Raw genomic sequence first — 22,481 nt, forward strand, 5'->3', positions numbered from 1 at the left:
CAAACCGAGACCTTGCAAGTCCTTCAACCAAGGAACGCGTACTGTCTTCCATTTAAATCAGCATTACAGTCATCCACTCTCATCTCGTTTTTCATTCACCTCATTGCGAGCACGTTACACAGAGATGTGGCATCAAATATCGCACGAAAGTAATCACCAATATATTTTCTAAAATATCTCACATACTCACATCCATCGGTATTTTTGTATTTCTTATGAATGTAATCGTGCTACTTTTCCTCCCCCCCGGAAACGTGCTTGCTCGCACATCCTGAAAAAAATCAATCGATCCAAACGATCCTCGAAAAACATGAACTGTGCTTTTACTTTCTGCGATCAAGTCAAATCGATACGATTCGTCGATACGGGACTTTTTCTAACGTTCGTCAGAGATGTGTCAGCATCCCCCACGGAACTGTACCGGGAGTATGGTTGAACGAGGGATGGACTGAGGGTGCGCGTGGAGAGATCAGTTGTGCGGAAGAGGCTAACGCCCAGCTGCCCGGCAGATCGCGGGTTCGTACGTTCGCGATAACACTCTCGACTGTCGGCAGACTTCTCGCCCCGATTGGCAATCGCCCCGGAGAAAGCTGATAAGATCGATTGGGATATGTCGATGTCCTTCGAGCTCACCCCCTCCTACACCACCTTCCGTATCGTGCAATTACTCTGAAATCCTACGTACAAATTCTACGCGTCTTCATCTAGATTGTTTCGTGCAGTGAATCATTGTAATATCATGCCCTTTGAATTCATGGACACGGCCAGCGAACGATGCGTACACGGCGCGAGAGCGAGGACAATTCTCGAACGTTGGCACGAAACTGAAACGCGAGTGCGTGACTGCACGATCGAATAAGGAACGAGTGCATTTGGAACACTAATGAAGAATACTTGGGCTCTTTGCATTCCCCGGAAGTACGTTGTTTACGTGGTAAATGTCTTCCTTGTTTTAATCATACAATCAGGAATACTCGTCGATTAATCGCAACAAACTTTACAAACAACTTGGTTTTAGAATAACAATAAACTTTCGCAAGTATCGCCGCGTGTGTACATACTGAGCGTAGAAAGTTTGAACGCCGAGGTTAGAAAAATGTGACAAATCGCCAAGACAGGAATTTTTCACAGTGAAAACAAAAATCCAGTGAGATCCTTTTTTTTTCTCGAGACGATGAGATTCACGGTGATCGGCGTTTCCCTTCTGTTTCACTTAACCTTGCTCAGAGGTTCGACAGGGAGCGAGGTGTCGTGCAGTAGCCGGCTGACGACGCCAAGAGGGGTGATCCAAACCCCGAACTTCCCCCGGGCTTTCACGGTGCCGATCAAGTGCCGCTGGGTGATCGATGTCTCCGACATTTCAGCGAGCAACAGCTCCATCGTCGTCTACTTGACACAGGTGTACGTGTACAAAGGGCTTCGTTTCACCGAGTACGCGTACTACGAGTCGGAGAGTATGAACTTCGGCGCGACGCTGATAAAAGAGATCACCGAGGGCAATGTGTTCGAGTACAAGCTGTTCAGAACGTTCAGGCCATTCCTGGTCATCGAGTTCGAGCTCGATCAACTCGAAGGGAATCACGTGCGGGTCCTGAACGATTTGCTGGACGTGTACGGGTTCAATATCACGTATCAGATGACCGAGGACGTGCCAAACCCGGATTCCTGTTCCGTCCAACGTTGCTCCTACACCGGGAACTGCTTCATGTCGGGGGATTACGAGTGAGCACTTTGACTTTTCGCCTTACCCTCAGCTTTATTTATTAGAATAGTGTCTAGTCACTTTATTTGTCACACAACTTGTGGTATATATATAGTTTGTAGTACGTTATTGGTTTGTTAAAATGGTATTTCATTGCTTGAGATTTAAGATGAACTTTTTAGAAGGGTGATAAGTTATTTGTATAACTATACAAATATAACATAAGTCACTTGTATTTATATAACTTGTAGTATATATAGTTTGTAGTATGTTATTGTTTTGTTAAAATGGTATTTCATTGCTTGAGATTTAAGATGAACTTTTTAGAAGGGTGATAAGTTATTTGTATAACTATACAAATATAACATAAGTCATTTTTATTTATATAACTTGTAGTATATATAGTTTGTAGTATGTTATTGTTTTGTTAAAATGATATTTTATTGCTTAGATGAATTACTTAAGACTTAAGATAAACTTTTTAGAAGGATCAGTTATTTATCACATAACTTATAGTATATATAATTTGTAGTATGTTATTGTCTTGTTCAAATGATATTTTACTGTTTAGATAAATTACTTAAAAGCTTTACTAATGAACTTTTTAGAAGGGTCACAAATTATTTATCACATAACTTGTAGTATATATAATTTGTAGTATGTTATTGTCTTGTTAAAATGATATTTTGCTGCTTAAATTACTTAAAAACTTTACCAATGAACTTTTTAGAAGGGTCACAAGTTGTTTATCACATAACTTGTAGTATATATAATTTGTAGTATGTTATTGTCTTGTTCAAATGATATTTTTACTGTTTAGATAAATTACCTAACATTTAAGAACATTTAAGAACAATAGATGAACAAAGATTGTCCATTATTTCTTACGTATACAATGTATTCCTTAATTTTTTAATATTTGTCGTTTATATTTCTTGCTAGACGTTCATAGCAAAGGATATCACTCTGCAGTTTGCTTTCAAAGACCATTGTATCCGCCTCTTGGTCGTTATTAAACGCGTATTAATCCTACGGTAAACAGGATCCGCTCTGAAACCTAATTAATCCGTGTTGTCATTCGCTGGGATTATCGCCTCGTTTGCTCTCATGCAAGCTGCAACAAGCGCTTTTATATGAATTTCATATGGATTTCTCTTTGAAAGTGAAACGCGTACTCGAATCAGTCGAAAAGAAACAAATTATCACAAGATAACTTCCAATCCATCCGTTTCCAGGGTGAGTGTCAAAAATAGAAGTCAACGTGTAAAATAAATGGAAAAAACCGTGGGAGCTTTTTCCTGCTCGAGGTCGTTTGTCGCGTGGAATAATTTCGGAAAGTTCCTAGCGAAAAGACAAACAAAGCGGTAGGATGGCATCGTGCGATATCGTATCAGCTCATGAATCATTAATGAAACCCGTATCATCATCAATTTACCCTCTATTCCTGGATCGCTGTGTTTGCTATATAAATAGCGTGTCTGTTATATAAATAATAGAATCTGTCTGTTATTTGCACGCAGGAGCTTCTGGTGCGACTGCTTCGAGGGTTTCAGCGGCAGGAATTGCAACAAAGGGCCACTCTGCTTCGACGACAGGAGAAACCCTGTCTGCCAGAACGAAGGCATCTGCAAGTACGAAGATCGTTCACGTAAACTCATCGTCGCAGATCTAACCTAAAATATATTCGGGATCGATGAAATTTTTAACCAATAGCAAAGAGATGTTTGCAGACCATTGGCTAAAAGCAGTTTCCATGAAACGCAGCTTCCATCGTCCATCGGCGTAAACTCGCTCTTTTAACCCTTTGACCTCGATAAATTTCTTTTGTATTATCTACAATTTCTTTACGAGGCATCATTTTAAATAATATGATACAAAGTTGGAGATAATCATTCAAATGGTATTTAACATGAAATTTTGTTAATTATCATTTTTTTGTGATATCGTTTAAATTTATTGCGGATTTGCTAGTATAATATATTATGTTAGTATAATATATAATATACTATATTATACTATAAGAACAAATATAATATATAAGAGTTAATGATGCATAGTTTCAATCTCTGGAAAAATAATATCCTCCATCATTTTTTAAACTTTCATAAAAAGCAATAAGAAGCCTTATTTAGTTTATTGCGGATTATACCAAATTATGTAAATCATTGAGTGTCAATTGACTCAGGACTGCCTTCAGAAATTTCTTCTTTTGAAATTCTTTTGTTTTTCTTACTTCATCTTTCATATTATAGCTTTCACTCTGTTCAAATATTATACTATTATATATTTTATAATTTATAATATATATATTATACTATTATATATTTTATAATTTATAGTATATATATTATACTATTATACATTATACATTCAATACCAAATGTATACGTTCATTATAATTATCAGCAAATTATAAAAAGAGAAAGTTCAAGCTGTTGGCTAGATTTAAGTTAACTTAATCTTCCCTCAGAAGAGACAAAGGGTTAACTTTCTTCTTGAAAACCGAACCAAAAGTCAATGAGTTATCGTCGATCTCTGAAAAAAACTGAAGAACCAAATCTCTGCTCGATCTTTCATAAACAAAACTGCCCCCTCTCTCTCTCTTTGCAAATGTCTATCGAGGTGATAGAACAATTGAAGTGACGAACAATTTCGTTGCAAACTGTTCCAGGCAAATTGGAGCAGAGGCGATGACCTGCAAATGCGCTAACGGTTACGTCGGTCGTCACTGTGAGATTCACCTTCTGGACACCGTGGATGGCGGTAGGATTCGCCCCAATATCGATACGATAGATCCCTTTATACCAGAATTCCAAATTATATTAGTTGCACTATACTGTACTATGGGTGGTCCATCTAAATATGTTTCTGAATTGTGACGATACAAAAAGTATTTTAACACGAAAGGCCAATGACTGGTAAGAATATTTTTTTCAAATTTTTGTCATTTTTTTTCATATTTCTCAAGGTCACCAACATTTTGTTTCTTTTTATGTAACTATGTATTTTTTTTTTTTTTTTTATTGGTATTCTCAGCGAATCAATTAACTTGTTTGAAACGCTTAACGACAAACTCGAGAGATCGTTCACTACGCAGACAACATTTCGATGACTCACGAGATGCTTGTTTGCAGAGTGCGGCATCGAGAATTGCATAATACAATGCCCTTACGACGAGAAGGGGGAACAGCAACCGTGCGCGTGTAAAAACGGCACGAAGATCTATAACAGTAAGTTATATATAGCCTCGTCCTTCGGATTTCCAATCCGATTCGGATTTTCCCAGGGAAAATGAAACTCCCGAAAGTTTTCCTTCTCTCTGTGAATAATCCGTGGAAATTTTGCAGATCGGTCGAGATACGAGTGCAGAATCAAACTGTCGAACGTGACGTCCCTAAGGTCTGGCCTGATTGCGCAACACGGCAGCTTAGAGTCCTACGTCGGTAAACAGGTGAGTGATAGTTCAAAACTTCAATAGGCCAAACTTTCCCCACGTGCCAATTTCTCTCCCAAGTGAGCTTCGATGCGCCGCTAAGTTATTTTAACAACAAAAACGTGTTTATAAATAGCAAACGTATAAGAAGAATATTAGAAAGAGACAAAACAACTTACTTTAATAAATAATAATGTCTTACTTTAAATAACTTGGTCTGCGCGCCGCTAGGGGCGCATTGCGTCACGATTGACCACCCGTGGTTTAGAAAATAGTATAGAAATGCCATAGAATTTGTTGAATTTAGTCGAATCGGAGACGTCATTCTCTCTCTGTTGAATGTTCGTTGGGAGAAAAAAATCTCTCCGCTCTTCGTGAATTTTATCCTGATGGCTCGCCTCAATGAGTCCGTGATCTTCCGGAAATAAAAGTCGGTCTTTTATCTTTGCTTGAAAGAAAAAGAAAAACAAATCGTGTAAACAGTAAACGATGTACGTAAGATAAAACGTACGCGTGCAAGTCACGCTGCAGACAATGTTCGCGACGATCACGTTATCGCGCTGTTTCGCAATCCTCTTGGCATCTGCCATAAATCGGACCCGCGGTTTGTTTACGATCGAGCACACCCTGTGACAAGCGAATATACGTGTACGCGAGTATACATAGCGAGTATAGACGTAACTAGGCAAACGTGACTACTTGTTATAGCATGTACACACGAAAATAAGCGCACGTTTCGTCAAATCAATACGAGTTTCGACACACCTACTTATATTATAATTGTCCGTTTTGTTATCTGCAGAATTCACCAGCGTTGCTATTGTTGCTAACCGCGATTCCCTTTTTCGAGCAACTGTTTCGCAACGATCGAGACGTATCTTCTCTCTTCAAATCTTCCGTGTCTTTCTAGATCTCCCACATAAATTCTCGTCCCATTGTTGTGCGGTTCTTCGAGCCACGGTATTAAAATACCAACTGTAGACTTCTGCGTCGTAAAGCGTGTGAAATGAAAACGTTAGCAATCTTCTCGGGGTAATTCATATAGGAAAAGATTTTCGATGGGACACTTCGGCATTCACATGGCTGTGACAAATACTGTAACGTTGTACAGGGTGATTCACGTAGCTTCCATACCTGAAATAATTTTAAATTATACGCCCGATGAAAAATTGTTTAATAGAAAAGTTGAATGATCTTGAGGAAAAGAAATGGCGTATCAATTTCCGTGGGTATATATATAAATATATAAGTTTATAATCGAAGATATTAACATGGATTTCGCTAGCGAAAGCATATCGTACATACAATTCCCAGACGTTCTAATCCTCGAATAAGACGATATCACGTAATATGTAGTAATAAAACAACAAATATTAATTTCCATCGATCTGTCCCATTGGTGCTTTCGCTAATCTAACAGCGATAATCAGTTTCGTTAAAGTCAATCATGTCGATAAAATGATTATTAAACTGCGAGCTGTGAATAAGATAAAAGAAATTTTTATCGAGATGTAGGGGCCAAAAATCACTTCCTACTAAAATAAATAAAATTAATAAAACTAGTTTTTTCTTATATTTTGATGTTTTATTAAAAAAAATAGGTGAGAAGAAACTTTTGGTCCACCCTATGTAACATTGATCTATCGTTGACAACTATGATTTCTAAAGTGAGAGATGTATAACCAGAAGATATATAAACTGAAAATTACACCCCTTTATATGATTATAAGTTCACATAGTTCACATAGTTTCTGACACACGTGTGATACATTGAAAGATGTAACAGCTGACTTTGCAGCGGCACGAGACGATTTAATGAAGACAGCACGTTAATTTAATTTAATATACGTATAGTATACCCGTTTTAGACGCCTACACGTGATTGTTTCTGCAAGTGTTGGATTATTTTGAAATACATATTCACTCAGGGCGTTCATTGGCTAACGCTATTGCTGACGACACGTAAACTCTTTGGAAGATAACAATTTATAAACAGCTTATGAAAGTATATGTATCTATTGAATAAGTAGATATTTTATACACGTCTCGATATGCAATAAAAGAAACAAGGTTCGATTTAAAAATTGAAATGTGACTTGCAGGTTTCTGCAACGTTATCTCTAGATCAAACTCCCTAGATACCATACAATTTTCTGAAATATCTGAAACGTATCATCTCGTATTATTTCTGATGTAGAATAATTACATAATTACGTACACGTAAACATTTAATACGCACATATTGTATTGCAACGTAATATAAATAAGTCGTCAATGTTCGATTGACGTGATTGGCTCGAGGGAACGACTTGGAATGCAAACGGACGTAGAACTAAAAATGATCGGTTTTTCACTGACGTACGAGCAGAACCAGACACGGGGTATACCCTCGCGCTCGTGATACGGGGAATACCGGTGCAAGTTGACCTAGATTCCAGGACTTTCTTCGAACGCAGTTCAGATTTCTAATTTCCGCTACGGAAAGGAAAATGAAACATTTCGATATTTAATAAATACATTGGATACGATTGAATGTCTACTAAAATTATTAATGAAAATTTCATTGATAGAAAATGAGTTGAGTTTCACGTGCGACACACGGCAACGTAAATATTAGGTTAGGTTTACGATTGTTATTCAGGCGTTGCGAAAGGAAAACGAAATCTATCAATATTGAATAAAAATAGTTAGCTTAGTTTAGATACATTGAATGATTGAAATATCTACTAATATCTACTAAAAATACAAGTGGATATTAAAATTATTAACGAAAATTTCATTGATAGGAACTGAGTTAAATTTCACACAAGGTAACGTAAATGTTAGGTGTTAAGTTATTAAGTGTTATATTTTAGCTGTTACGAAAGGGAAATAAAACTTCTCAGTATTTAATAAAATCTTAGTTTGAATACATTAAACGATTGAATAATTATCAAAATTAAAAATTTTTCATTGATACGAAATGAGTTGACGTTGATGTTGATGTTGATATTGAAATGAATTGAATTAAATTTCACACACAAGGCAACATAAATGTTAGGTTAGGTTACAAAATGAAAATCAAACCTTTCGATATTTAATGAAACCTCAGATTAAACACATCGAACGATGGAATACTACTGAAATTATTATTGAAAATTTTTCATTGATAAGGAATGAGTTAAATTTCACGTAGGTAACGTATTACGTGTTATTAATCGATTAGCTTTCTCGAAAAAACGACACGTGAGAAGCGCGCCAATGCAATTAAAGGAAAACGTGGCATTCTTGGAAATTGTTTTAATTTATTCATTAAAGTTACCGAGTTACGACTCTGAAATAAAAAGTTATTGATTTTTAAAAGCAAATTCTTTTTTTTTTTTTTTTTTTTAAATCAAACGACTGATTTTTTTCAAGTCAAGTTTCGAAGAAAAATTGAGGAAAGATTGAAACTGAAAATTTAAGTGACCTCAAAGTTTTCATTTCATTGGAAGAATTTTACGTCGTTTTAGATAGTTTATGTTAATTATTTTACATTATTTACGATTGCGTCTTTGCGTCAGTCGCTTCCTTCGTCAACGTATATTCCTCAAACAGAATTTTCTATCTATACCGCGAATTATTTATAGCTATTATTAATAATACGTGATTATTATTAATAATACAAATATGTACCCGCAACTTCGTATCGATTATTCTTCAAGAAACCTGGCGTCCGAAGTGCATTGCTTTTTGACGTCAATTCTATTAGCGTCCCTTTTCGTTTTTCATTTTTTTCCTTTTCTACGGCATTCCCATTGACTCATTCGGGCGCAATGCCCTCGGTTCTTTCCCCGTGTAGCAGTCTCCCTTTCCCCTACATTTCACAACGATAATAACGATAATTCTCCACTAAGTCGAAGCGATACTATCTATTTCTTCTTCCTCGAATATCGAAGAACTTATTAATTTCAATTCTCCTTTTTATCTCCTTGTTATCAAATATCTCTCGGCACTCGACAGAAAATATACAATATTAATCAATATCGCGCTTCTATCGTGGCGTTCTTCGTTTTTAAATTACAATTAAAAGAGAGAGATTTTTAATTCTCTTTGTTATTAAAATTCTCTGCTCTCTTTTCAACTTTTAACTAAAATCCTCCTTTCTGGTTTCAATGGAAGCTTTCGTTTGGGCTTGATCACCAACTAAGATCTAGTTGTACATGTAACATTGTAACATTGGCAATCAATAGCTCCACATTCGAGATATTCCTCCAAGATGCAGAAAATTCTCTCTCCTTCGTCCAAATGCAAATGCAGCGAGTATCCAGTCTTGTTAATAGATCAAAACAGGTCTCGGATGGCACTCTTTTCTCTGTCCTCTTTAATTCCAAAATTCTTTCCCGCGGTGCGTGCTACAGCTCACGATTGAAATTCCAGATCCCACAGCTGGATCTCTGACCTAATCTCTTTCCGGTTTGTTGAGCTTTTCGACACTGACTATTCGGAGCCTTCTCGGCGATTTTTCTTCCCTCCGGCGACTTGAACAGAAAAAATCGTTTCTCATCAGAAAGTTATTGTTATTGGTACCTTTGTAATTTATTGTTTCGTAAATATAACGCGATAAAATGTATCGGCAAGATCTTATCCACCGTAACGAAAGATATTGGCTCTTCTTCCTTTTCTTTTTTTTTTTCTTTTTTCATAGAATTGATAAGATTAACCTGTCGCTCCTCCGTGTATTAAAGAACTCGGCGCCAGGTTGCAGCCTCGATTGCAATAGTCACGGCGTCGATTGCACCATTACTCGATTGTGGCTGCAAGAATCTTCCAATTGGCGAAATCTCTGAATTAACTGAATCGAGCATTTTTCAAAGTAAGTTTGAAACATCCCGAAAAAATTGCGAAATTGGTATTGGAGATCACTGCTTCGTTCATCGTCTCGAAAATATCGAATGAAGGCCTGTATAGAAAAAAATAAATAAATAAATTAATGAATAAAATAAAATTCTAACGAGATCGTATCGATCGATCTGCGATGCATAGTTAATTGCTGAGCTATGTTTAGACTGGTTACTCGGAATCGATCTTTTCTCCGATCGGCAGTTGCTCGCCTGTGAAATTTGGAATTCCCGGTGGATCGATTGCGCAAGCGTATTTCCGAGATGGTTGACCGATCGAGCCAAGGACGAAGAAAAGAAAGGTCTAAGGACTTTCGAGCGTTTTTTTTTTTTTAAATTTAAAGCAGGCAAAACTCTGTGAATCCGTCGCCAAAAATAGGGGATTTATCTTCCATTGATCATTATGAAACGTCATAATCAACGTTGATTACATAATGTTCCAGCGTCAATCTTCTAGCTTTACTGAAATTAGAATCGTTACGTGCAACGGATTTAATTTTAGCACGCGCGTACACCTTTCGCAGAGTATATCCGTTTTTACACGAAAAAAGTCAGAGAGAAATGGAAGCAACATGAGACAAAAAGAGTGTGCATGCAATAGTATTACACTGAACGCTACATAAACATTTGTTTTCAATACACAAACAAACTGAAATCTGTTAAAATATGTGAAACACTATCTAACAAAATTTAAAAAACAGATCACAAATAGAAAAATAGCAAATTTTCAACAAATTCTATCTTTATGATATATTTAATTATATATTATTATTATAATATATATAATTATATATTATATATATAATATATAATTATATTTTATATGATATACTTATTAAAGAACAAAATTTAAAAAGTAGATCACAGAATGCAAAGATAGTATTTTACAAATGTGTTAAACAACAAAATTCTATTAAAATAATATTACAATGAACGCTGCACAAACATTTATTCCCAATGTATAAAGAAACTAAAATCTTTCGAATACTACCTGACAAAATTTAAAAACTACAAATCACAAATTTAAAGATAGTATTCAACAAGTATGTTAGACAGCAAAATTCTATTCAAATATTATTACAATGAACGCTGCATGAATATTCATTTTCAGTACATAAAGAAACTAGAATCTTTTAAATACTATCCAACAAAATTTAAGAAAGGAAAACTTCAGATCACAAATATAAAGATATTCAACAAATGTGTCAAACAAAATACTACTAAAATAGTGTTACATTGAAATACTATTAAATTAGCTTTACCACTAAAATAGTATTACAATAGTATTAAAATACTATATTAAAATATTAGTATTACGCGTATAAGCGAGAAAATCCGATAACAATAGGGGCAGGTTGAAACAGATGTGAGATATCGACGTCCCGTAATTGCCCAAGGCCGTGATTTTCACGAGTAGATTTCCACCTGGATTATCAGCGAACCTGTTCAATTGCAAGGCTGACGAAATCAGACATGCGAGACCTAACCGTTTGCATCATGTTTGTTGATAGAAGCACGTGGTATCGATCCGAGGAATCCTGTCGCAGGAAAATGGATGTGAAACTTATTAAACAAACAAATTCTCCATGGTATCCATTAGGTTTGCCATCGACTCAAATATGTCGATGGTGTTTGATCTTGACTGGCGCTTCAAGCACGAAAAATCACTCGACGAGACCACTATGCCACTACTATGCACTAGCGCGTAATAAGGAAATTCCATCTCATTCTAATTCTCAGTTTAGAGCTTGTTCTCGAGTTGACATTCCTTCAGACTTTTTATCTCTGTGCTTGTGCGACACAAACAAGCGATGTTGGGACAGAGATCATAAACAAAGCCCCTGACCCAGACATCGTTCGTGGTACGACTAGTCAAATTTGCATCCGCAGCTAAATAATTGTACTGACTTACTAGTTACTTTTTCGTGCAGACCACTTTATACTTGGCGATACAATAAACTCTGTAAGTTCGAAGATTGAATACGAGGAAAATTGATAATGAACGTTCGTGTTTTCTTAAAACTAAGTCGTTGTAACGTAGTTACTTTCGATGTAAATCGTCGCAATTTCCAACGTACGCCTATTACACAGGGTGGGCCAAAAATTTTCCTAGCTTTTTTAACCTCTTGCGCTGGAATGACGCGCCACGCACGTCGAAGAATACTTGGCCCAAAATTGCAATATTTTCTCAGTTTTCAGTAACAAATAATAAATCTATTACTTCTTAGTAATTTCTATCCAATGATATACCGATGAATTCAAAAAGAAGACGAATTGCTATACGGCTTGGTCACTCGTTATGGTCCGTGAACCAATTACTAGCGCAAGAGGTTAATAAAACATCAAAGTGTATAAGAAAAAAAAACTAAAACTTTTGCCAATTTTATATTATAAAAAAATTTTTTGGCCCACCTTATACTTTATACTCGACGACACAATAAGCTCTTCAAGCTCGAAGTAACAAGATCGAGTTGATCATTCGGGGAAAACTGGTAACGTTTTTCCCCCTCAATTTGCATTGCAAGCGCACACTAACCAACTAATTGACATGAAATTGCCCTTGCCGCTTGTTAACCCAGCGAAAGAATTATAAATTCGTTACCACGAAGTTTCGGTTCCCCGAGTTTTTTTTTTTTTTCATTTCTTGGTAAAAGCTTTCGCGGCCAATTCGCGGATGGAGAGCCCCGTCCTGTGTACACAAACTCGATACGGTTTATCTGGAATAACCGCGGATATATGGCACGATCGAGGAGCGTCTCGGTAGGGAGAGGGGGGAGGACAACGCCTCTATAAAAGCGGCGCGTGTCGACTGACGAGGTCACTCGTTGCTCGAACCTCGACGGAGTTCCCTCGCGCTGGTACGTGTTACTTCTCTCCCAAGAGAGTGATCGTGAAAGTCTTTCGCTGTTGTTGCGTAAGATTGTACCAAGAGTGAGTGCGTCGACGAACAGGTTCAGAGTCGGAGGAGATCCTACAGCAACTTATTCTAGTGAACTTGCCAAATCGATAGCAAAGGCTCGATCGAAAGAAACCGGCGGATTGGCTGAAGTGGTCGTTGCCTGTTGTAAACTGGCGATCAAAGACGAAAAAATTCCAACGTTCAGTGAAGTGTGCAAGCGAGTCGTGCCGGGGAAAAGCGGATCGAAAGGCAATCAAGAGCAGATAACCACGGATATGACGCGTTGTCAGAGCCTGCAGTACGCATCAGCTACGATGACCGACAGGTAATACAAACACTTTCATCTTTCACAGCGTGACTAGATAGTCTCGCGATTAATGCGTCGCAGCAGAATGCATTGCAACTTTTTATCAAATTGAAAAAGTTGGCTAACTTCCTGAATTTTCGTCGCGTCGAAATGACACATCTATTTGAAACCTCTCGTTGCAAATTTTCTCTGCGTCGCGAGTGAAACATTTGACTAGTGAATAAAGTTTCGATCCAGGAAGGCTGATCTCGATTGACTTTCTAGTGGCAGTCTATCGTGGACCGGGCAGAAAGAGATGTCCGGCTGCCCGAGGGGCACGATCACATGCGGCATGCTGCCGACGTTGCGTGCCCTGGCATCCAAACAATGCGACAACAGCCAAGGTGTCGTCTGCCTCGTGCCGTTCGACGCCGACATGGATTCTGCCAGTCACCTGCAGATGATTTTACTCGAGGCGTACTGCCGCGAGACGGGTATCAAGGTGTTGAGAGTGTCCAGAGAGAGGATACGGGACCACCTGTGCCCCGGCAGCGTCGATCTCTCCTGCGTCCTCATTTCCAACGACGACGACCCGTATTTTTTAGACCCCCCGGAGTGAATTTGTCAGACTGGCTGATTTCGAAGAACCGAGTTTTTTTTGGACTGCACACCGTCACGCGACTCTGGACACAGTCGAGGAGGGTCGTCGTAGGGCGGGTGATAGAAGGAGAGAGAGCGTCTTCGGCCTTCGAGCACAAAAATAGAAGGAATACACGTTGGTCGACTTTTTCGCGTTCGTGCGTTATATGACTTGCAACCTTAACGCTCGGAGTCGAATGGAACGCCATCGATAACGAGACGAGATAGTGGCTAACGGATAACGTGGCTCTTAGAGATAAGCTTCTTTGCGTAGATCTCTCGATCGCAATTTAATCGTGAAATTCGTTATTCGAAGCGAGGAAGTATCTGCACACGCGCACAGCCTTATTGTAACGTAATTGTTGAATTTAGGAACACACAAAGATGAAAGATGGAACATAATTATTTTGTATAATTGTCTTGTAATGGATTTCGAAGAAACGCATTCGTTGTGATTCCGATGATTATTTTGTAACAATATATGCAGACGTTATCTAACGATTGTTTCTTTATTTATTTATTCCTGCACCACGACCCTCTCCATGCGATAATCGGTCTTTTAACACTAACGTTCTAACTTCTTCGTAGCTGACAAAGTATTTGAAGAACTCTAATATCTCTTCCATGGAGGATCTACAAATCCTGAGCGTGACGTGAGTAGGTACATTAAACAATAAAGAGGCTCTCAATCGAAAGAGAAAGAGAAAGTATGAAATCTAAGAAAAAGACACGTGTTAAAATAGAGATCATTAAAAACAACTTCTCACAGTTTGCTTTTCTCACCTGCTTTACTTAACGTTCGTTACACAGGCCAACGTCGGAAGTCACTTTCCACTTTTTTGGAAACTCCGAGGACGGAGACAAAATTCGGGAGTCTTTGAACAAGTTGGTTCAACGGCGACGGCTCAGCGAGATCTCCCTCGAGTCAACTCACTTCACCTTCCAGCAAAAGCCCGCGCTCAAATTGCAGGTAACACACACACACACAACAGGTGGACTTTTTCAGAAGTGTAGACTTGACTTTTCATCTCGGCGTTTCTTCTCAGAGTCTCCGGCTGAATCAAGGGAACGAGCACGAGATTCATCCGGGTGATCAGTTTACTCTGTCCTGCGCTGCACAGGGCAGTTACAGCATAAACTTCACTTGGTACAAGGACAGCATGCTGGTGAACACGAACAAGGCCACCAGGTGGGGAAAAAAAAAAAAAACGAAATTACTTATGATATATTGTAAACAAAAGGAAAAAACACAAACTGACAGATTAAACATTTTGTTCTGTTTAGGAAAATCTGGTACAAACATCTTCCCAACGATGGTTCTGATCTGCACACGTCGATACTAACCGTCGAGAGAGCAACTTTACTCGATGCCGGCCAATACACTTGCCAGATAGTCGACTGGGGCGTGCAGCAATGTAAGAGCATTTACGTAGACGTGAAAGATGAGCCAGACGTAAAGGTGATGCCAATGAGTGCCACCATAGACAAGGTGATCTAGATAGTTTGCAAGAGCTTTTAACAATTTTAAGTGACTGTCTCTCTAAGTCGGTCTTCTCTTCAGGGAACCAACATACAGTTAACATGCATGACACCAAACGTCCCAAACATTGGAATTGGATTCGGCTGGACAAAAAACAAAGCCCTGCTGAAGCTGGAACTCGGCAGCGAGGTCTGGGAAGATTTGTTTCCTACTGGAAGCATATTAAAGATTACAAATGCGCAGGTATTTGATCAAGCAGAGAAGTAAATTCAATCCATAAAATTTCTCACTTATTTGTTGTATGAAAATTTTGCAGAAATCTGCGATATATACCTGCAACGTGGCGGACAAATCCATGTCCGTTCGCGTGGAGATTGTGAATCGAACATTGATACCAATCTGCTCGAGGGGCAAGTCTTGGAGCTTGACTTGGCCAGACACAGCCCCAGGATCCGAGGCACTGTTGGAGTGCCCTCAACACTTTGTAGGCAAGAAAGTGTCCAGACTGTGCTCGATGAAAGATGCCACTACCCCCGAGTGGCAGACTCCTGACTTTTCTTCCTGCTTGTACGAGCCACTAGTCTCCCGTTACAACAAGTTCAAAAGCCTGACGTTGGGATATCAGAACACAACTGGTTCTGAGACGATATTCACCTTCTGGAAGATTCTGCAGTCGCGTAGCTTGTCTCTCTATCCTGGCGAGGGTGATCGTATTCTGAGTATCTTGGCGGGAATAGAGCGTTATCAGCGTACCATCGACCCCTCTGATTTACACGTCTCGACGGAGGCTTTGATACAGATAATCAATCGAGTACTGAACGACGAAAGTTCGATCTTGAGCCAGCAGGTATGAAAGATGATTTATGACCAAAAGAAAATTTAATTGGTAAAATGAAAATACATGGAGCTTGTAACTTTCAGAAAGTTCTGTTGCTCCTTCAAATCACCCAACGTAGCCTGATGCACTGGTCCAAGGTGGTCACTCATCCTCAGAAACATTTGTCTCTTTCCTCCTTGGTGGTAGACATTCAAGAGTTGCAACAACACAACGGAGATAGTATTACCCATTCTCTTCGAATCCCCATGGACGAGTCCACGTAATTAACGTTTGTCAAATAGTATTCATCTCTTTTGGACGATTATATCATTTATTCCACTATTGTCGTTTGTAGGTATCCAAGTTGGTACGACGACAAGACAACAGTACGACTGTGGAAAAAAAGGCAGCATGGAATAAAGTCCAACAACACCCTTCACGGGATAGTGATCGTTTACAAAAATATGTCTCATTTTCTTCCAGCCACATACGTCAAGGAACTCGAGTATGTGATCATTCCAGTGCTTCAATCACATGTTCAATTTTTGTATAATTATCTTGCTTGTTGTGGTGGTCAGTGATGGCACAGATCTGGAGTTCCGCATCAACTCTCGAGTGGTCACGGTGGCTGTGCCTGCCTTCAGCTCGGACAAACACAATAAAATCTGGGTGGACCTGCAGTTGAAACACGTGGAGAATCAGTCGAGTTCGTGGAACGTCTCGTGTGGTCTGATGGATGCTACAGGTTCCTGGGATCTCAACAGTTGCATCGCCAACACCTCTCCAGGCGACGCCGTGACACATTGCCTCTGCCCCAGCGCTGGAACGTTTGCGGTTTTCCTAACAGCACGCGCTGTAAAAGTGAGTTCAGGCGAGGTAAAATATATATTTTTTTTAGATTGTGTGTCAATAGATCATTCAGCGAGAACTGCTCGATTCAGGTAGTATTCGCAAAAAGGGAACAGACCACGTTCATCGTGATATTTGGATGTGGCAGCTGTTTGGCGCAGTGTCTCATATCTTCCTTGATCCTCGGCACCTTTTGGTGGAAGAATCGCAGTTGGCTGAACTTCCTGAAACTTCAGTGCTGCGGTGCTTTGGTCGGAGCGATGGCTACTTTCACTTACGCGGTGCACAATTATCTGCCAGAGGTAAAGTGCACGTTGAAATGACAACATTGCTCTCACGAGCCCTTTCATCACAATTATTTTGTTCCAGAGTTCGTACGCGATTGTAGCGATAGCTCTGGAGGCTTTCCTTTTGATTGGTATGTCAGCGCCGATATCAGAGGCTCTCATCATCCTCGAAGGTCTGACTCAAGGCCGACCTGGTCAACATTTTCAACCTACCATTATTGCAGTGGTCACTGGTTCGAAAAATCGTACTAAGAAACCAATTAGAACTTGATATAGATTTTTATTAATATAGATTTTACTTAATACAGGTGGCCCTGTCTTGGCCGTTTTAAGTACCGAACTCGCACACAAGAGCGTCGGTTGGAGACACAAGTCGTGGTGGTTGATATTTGGCAGTGGAGTTTACAATATCTTCGTTACTTGCTCGTCGATGATGTTCTTTACATTTGTGTTATTATATCTGGGGATCCTGCACAAGACTCACGCTCTTGTCGAGGAGAACGTTATGAAAAAAGAAGTGATAGAGGCTAGGTATGGTCGACAGAATCGTATACGATTAACGGACAGTTATAGTCGTCCATCGTTGAACACTTGCTGTGAACTAACCCCATAAAGAACTCGCATCAATTCACTTGAGCATAGCTCTGTTAACACCAACAAGAGGAATTTCCAAATTCGAGAAATAATACACAAACCAGCATGTATACCAGACTATAATTATTCGATAGGAGCAGTTGGTTGGTGGCAAAGTGGCTGCTAGTCACAAGCGGTATTAAATCTACAAGGGAAACCATCAAATAGTTTAGTACAAAAAGATTTTCTCTTTCATACGTTAGATGTGTCAGTTTGGAATTCATATTATTTGTCTAAATAGAAAACAAAGAAAGACATTTCAATCGCCAACTTTCACCTAACGTTCATAAGACAAATTTTATAAAAGTATGGCAAAGACAATTTTGTTAAAATTATTACCAAGTCTTCAGATAGAAATTCCTCTTGGGCTGACTGCATTTCTCTTCGATTCGTAGTACCGAATAGTAATTAAGTAAATGCGTTGTTTGTTCCAAAAATGACAAACGACTGATGAAAGTCACTGTTGGTTGTAAAATTCGAGACGTAGGTTTATGTGTTTATCCCTGTTTTGAAATATTTCCTACAAAATGGTATTATTAAACAATTTTATAAATTTCTTCCCAGAAATTTATTGCAAAATTTAACTGTTATTATGCTATTTATTCGATTGGGTCTAGTTCGCGTTATAGTTGGCCCGTTCACTGGCTAGTATTCGCGATTAAACGGAGGCACATTGGCCAAAAATGAAGTCAAATCGAAAAAAGGTTAAAAAATTAATTAATGATCGAAAGACCGCCAATAAGAATCTAAATTCTCCTCTTTTTCTTCAGGCTGCGTACGCTTCATCGATCTGCCGTAGTTATCTGCGGTATCCTCGCGGTGGAAGCCTCCTCTATCTTCTACATAAATTACACTTCCATCATCTTTCACTACATATTCGCCTCCCTTTCATCCGCCTTGGTAAGCTTAACCAATAAGTCGAGACGATCGAAAATCTAACCTAATCTAAATCTAATTATTATTAAATAATTAATTAATATATATATACATATAAATTAATTATTATTAAATAATTAATATATATATACATATACATATACTATTTTATAATATTTTGAAAATAGAATAAAAAATAAAAATACTACTTATTATAAGTATGTGTATATATATATATAAATTATTATAAATAAAATATATTATTTTATGTAATAATTATATTTACTAAAATATTTATGAATTTATTAAATTAATATTTAATATATATTTTAAATAAATAAATTTTTTATTTTTTACTAAAATTATTTATTTATTTTAGTCTAACGATCTAACTTGCGCAAATTTAGGGCTTCATTATAATGATAGTCTACATCGTGAACGGCGAGTTAACTACCGTCGACGTGATCTTGAGAAAACTGAAGTGGAAACAGGATACAGAAGAGGACATAACGTCCGAGCCGATCAAAGGTATGTTTTGTGAGAATTTTACAGATACCTTATAAATATACATTATTATGCGCATATATCATATGTATGTATATATAGGGTGGTCACTGATATAAAACAGAAATAACACAGACTTTTATAAACACACGTTTTTTTAAATTTTTTATTCTTTTATTTGGAAATATAATTAATGGATTTTTTTCTGAAATAGAAAAAGAAAATAAAAAAGATTGGGAATGAACAAGTTATGATAACTCTTCAGTTTTTCAGTGGCCACCCTATACAATTACATATTTAAAATTAATACATAATTAATATATATTATATGTATACTTTGTTATATCATATATATATAATTATATAGGATGGGCCAAAAATCACTTCCCACTAAAAAAAAAAGAGCACACATTTGCTGTTTGAGTGTTCCAGCAATTATTTGATAGAAATAATTTTTAAAACACAATAGAAAAAAAATCATATTTGAACTTAAATTTAATTTGAAATTAATAAGATTAGTTTCTTCTTGTATTTTGATGTTTCATTTAAAAAAAAAAAATTGGTGGGAAGAAACTTTTGGTCCACCCTATATATATAATTAATGTATATCACATAATTGTATTGTAATATATATTAATACACAACATAATTGTATGGCACGTACTGTATATATAATACTTATAATAATATATATTACATACATATATATAACACATAACTGTGCTATAATATAATTAATATATAAAACATATTATAACTGTGTACTGTGCTATAAAATTAATATATAAAATATATTATAACTGTGTACTGTGCTATAATTAATTTAATTATATTAATATAATTAATATATAAAATATATTATAACTGTGTACTGTGCTATAATATTAATATAATTAATATATAAAACATATTATAACTGTGTACTGTGCTATAATATCAATATAATTAATATATAAAATACATTTATTATAATATACGTGTGTAAATAACAGGTAATAAATAATAAAAGAAATTTACCTTCTCGTCACTTTTCAGTGTGTTCAAAGAGCGGCGCCGAGGTGGAGAACGACACAGCCCCGCCGTCGTCGTCGTTGAGCATCGGTGAGCCGTACCTGGAGGCACGGGGGATCGCAGCTGGCAGCATAGACATGCGCGAGTTCGTGAACGAGTCCTCGTCCTCGTACACCAACACCTCCGTCCCAGTCGCCGGCAGATTCCTGCCGGAGATCCGGATCGATCACACAGACGACATAAATCTGGAGAACTACAGCACCAGCCCGCGAAAGTACCAGGAAGCGGTCGTGTTCGACAGCGTGTTCTCGCCGCGGCCTCCGTTGCACTGCGTGAACGAGAGCTACAGCGGCAACGAGTGCTGCGGCTTCCGCGAATTCGGTAAATACAGGGAGTCGCAGGGGCAGATCTTCGTCGCGCACAATCCGTCGCCGGAGAGCTCGGCGAAGGTTCTGTGCAGCGCGGACGTTGAGTCGCGGCTGAGCGGGATGCCGGACGTGACGCTGGCCGTGAAGAACGACGTCGAGCTGCTGTCGGCGACGGAACTGAAGAGCAGGGAACACGTGAACGTCATCCCCGACATCGCCAACACTACGGAGCGTAAACAACCGGACGGGGAGGAGAAGGCGCCGGAGATCGTGATCACAAATTGCGAGGCCACTGCGAGTGGTATGCTGGATCGTATCGCGCACGATCTCGACTATCTGTTGAATCGTACCCACTCCACGGATGGGACGTAAATTTTTAGAAAGGAAACGAAACGATCTGAAGGAGATTGATTTCCTCGCAGTTCAAGATGTGGGAATATGGCACACCTCTCTCGCCATAAATGTTTAACGTTAAGTTCATTTACATATTTAATACACGGTACTTAATGATGTCCTTAGGAGAAATAAGTAAGAATTGTTTGAAGGGAATCGAACTGGCCCGAGCACAGCAGTTGTAGCACAGTGCTGTTCAGAATAAATTTTTGTTATTATAATGTAGAAACGATGAATGTGCGAGAGCTATATGTTTGGAAGAACGCGCAGAGAAAGGGAAGGAATGCACGACTGAGCAGCGCTAATTTAACTAAACTAAATGCAAAAGTCAATCTCTCTCATTTGAGTGAAACTGTCGTCTAACATCTAAATCCACGCAGAGAGTAGAAGTGGAAAACAGTTTGGGCTGTGACATGCAGCATTCGAGCAGACATGCAAATTCAAACGAATAAAAAGTAAAAACAACGGTACGTTTTTTAGAAAAGAAGATTATTATTATCGTTATTATTATCATGTATAATGTTTAACTTTAATGTTTTTTTTTTTTTTTTTTTTTAATCTGTAACAAAGATTCAACGTTATAAGGATATTACATTACACTTGCAATGTGTTAAACGAAAACAAGACTTGGAAGATACAGTCTGTCCCTCCCCCGTTTCTCTCCATTTTATAAAACTGTTTATACTCTGTCTCACCTCTGTCAGACGTATAGTCTCTGTAGAAAAAGATATCATTCGCAAAAGTGAATTACTCTTTGTAAGGACGTTTTCTCGATTACACTCCATCCATTAAAAAAGTGTTTTATATTAAAGATATGTTTACATCTCGTGTTCTTCTTTCCGATACATGAACTCTTGCAAGAAATAAGCTTTCTCCTTCGCACTTCCATTCTGTTTTTTTTTTTTTCTCCCCCTCCCTTTGTCAATGTAAATTTGAATATGTAAGAGCTCGCGTGTGTTAGGAAAGCAAACAGATTGAAACTGATCAGGAAGACAGGAGCGACTGAAAAATTTCAATGAACGAAGAACAAATTTTAGGCAGTGGAATTCCGAGTTATAGTATTTATTTATCACTGTCATCGTACAGCCCTTTTCGATAATATTCACGATTCAGTTGTCGCACTTTCTCTTTTCCCTTTTCTTTCTTTCATCTTCTTTCTTTTTCCCCCCCACTCTTTCTTATAATTTGAATTATAAAGCTATACATTCAATTTTTACCTCAATATAATCTACTTACATACTTAAGATCAAAGTTTATGTTGCTGGTAATAGTTTGTTACTTTATTTTTATCGTTTCCTTTCCGTTTTGTCTCTTTACCGCTAGTAATGGTTAGTCATTTGCTTAGTGAAATATGCGTCACTGAGAATTTTTCTTTTTTTTTTTTTTTTTCTTTTTTAACTAAACCCTCGCGTTACGTCCCGCGATAAACGCTTCTAAATCAGGAA

The 22,481-nt window shown here is 37.9% G+C and overlaps 2 protein-coding genes and 1 long non-coding RNA gene across 11 annotated transcripts; 2 read left to right on the plus strand and 1 right to left on the minus strand.

Annotated features, from left to right (window-relative positions):
• Window positions 1-275: 275 nt before the first annotated feature.
• On the plus strand, window positions 276-21,847 carry LOC122527100. 2 transcript variants are annotated; one of them, XM_043650975.1, is made up of 20 exons: window positions 276-1,722; window positions 3,223-3,333; window positions 4,374-4,465; window positions 4,837-4,932; window positions 5,050-5,153; window positions 14,407-14,471; window positions 14,629-14,788; window positions 14,865-15,007; window positions 15,103-15,307; window positions 15,380-15,541; window positions 15,615-16,145; window positions 16,220-16,395; window positions 16,471-16,620; window positions 16,694-16,991; window positions 17,057-17,266; window positions 17,334-17,484; window positions 17,560-17,782; window positions 18,655-18,784; window positions 19,168-19,288; window positions 20,300-21,847. In XM_043650975.1, exons 1-20 carry the CDS (start codon window positions 1,175-1,177, stop codon window positions 21,013-21,015), a joined length of 4,392 nt encoding a protein of 1,463 aa, XP_043506910.1. In that variant the 5' UTR covers window positions 276-1,174; the 3' UTR covers window positions 21,016-21,847. The 2 variants fall into 2 exon arrangements, with proteins under 2 accessions (XP_043506910.1, XP_043506911.1); XM_043650976.1 differs by having other exon boundaries at window positions 277-1,722; window positions 16,694-16,976.
• LOC122527107 lies at window positions 4,699-12,679 on the minus strand. Of its 8 annotated transcripts, none has more exons than XR_006306274.1 (6): window positions 12,407-12,640; window positions 9,818-10,056; window positions 8,790-9,634; window positions 6,995-7,610; window positions 5,338-6,269; window positions 4,699-5,233 (listed from the first exon to the last, which is right to left on the minus strand). It is a non-coding gene; the product is annotated as an uncharacterized LOC122527107 (long non-coding RNA). The 8 variants fall into 8 exon arrangements; XR_006306278.1 differs by having other exon boundaries at window positions 6,995-7,297; window positions 7,375-7,610; window positions 8,790-10,056; XR_006306275.1 differs by having other exon boundaries at window positions 5,338-5,583; window positions 5,905-6,269; window positions 8,790-10,056.
• Window positions 12,806-14,316, plus strand: LOC122527106. Its single transcript, XM_043650992.1, has 2 exons — window positions 12,806-13,218; window positions 13,465-14,316. Exons 1-2 carry the CDS (start codon window positions 13,169-13,171, stop codon window positions 13,796-13,798), a joined length of 384 nt encoding a protein of 127 aa, XP_043506927.1. The 5' UTR covers window positions 12,806-13,168; the 3' UTR covers window positions 13,799-14,316.
• Window positions 21,848-22,481: the final 634 nt, after the last annotated feature.

The sequence above is a fragment of the Frieseomelitta varia genome, unplaced genomic scaffold (assembly GCF_011392965.1).
Source record: "Frieseomelitta varia isolate USP_RPSP 00005682 unplaced genomic scaffold, Fvar_1.2 scaffold_208, whole genome shotgun sequence".
Lineage (NCBI taxonomy): Eukaryota > Metazoa > Arthropoda > Insecta > Hymenoptera > Apidae > Frieseomelitta > Frieseomelitta varia.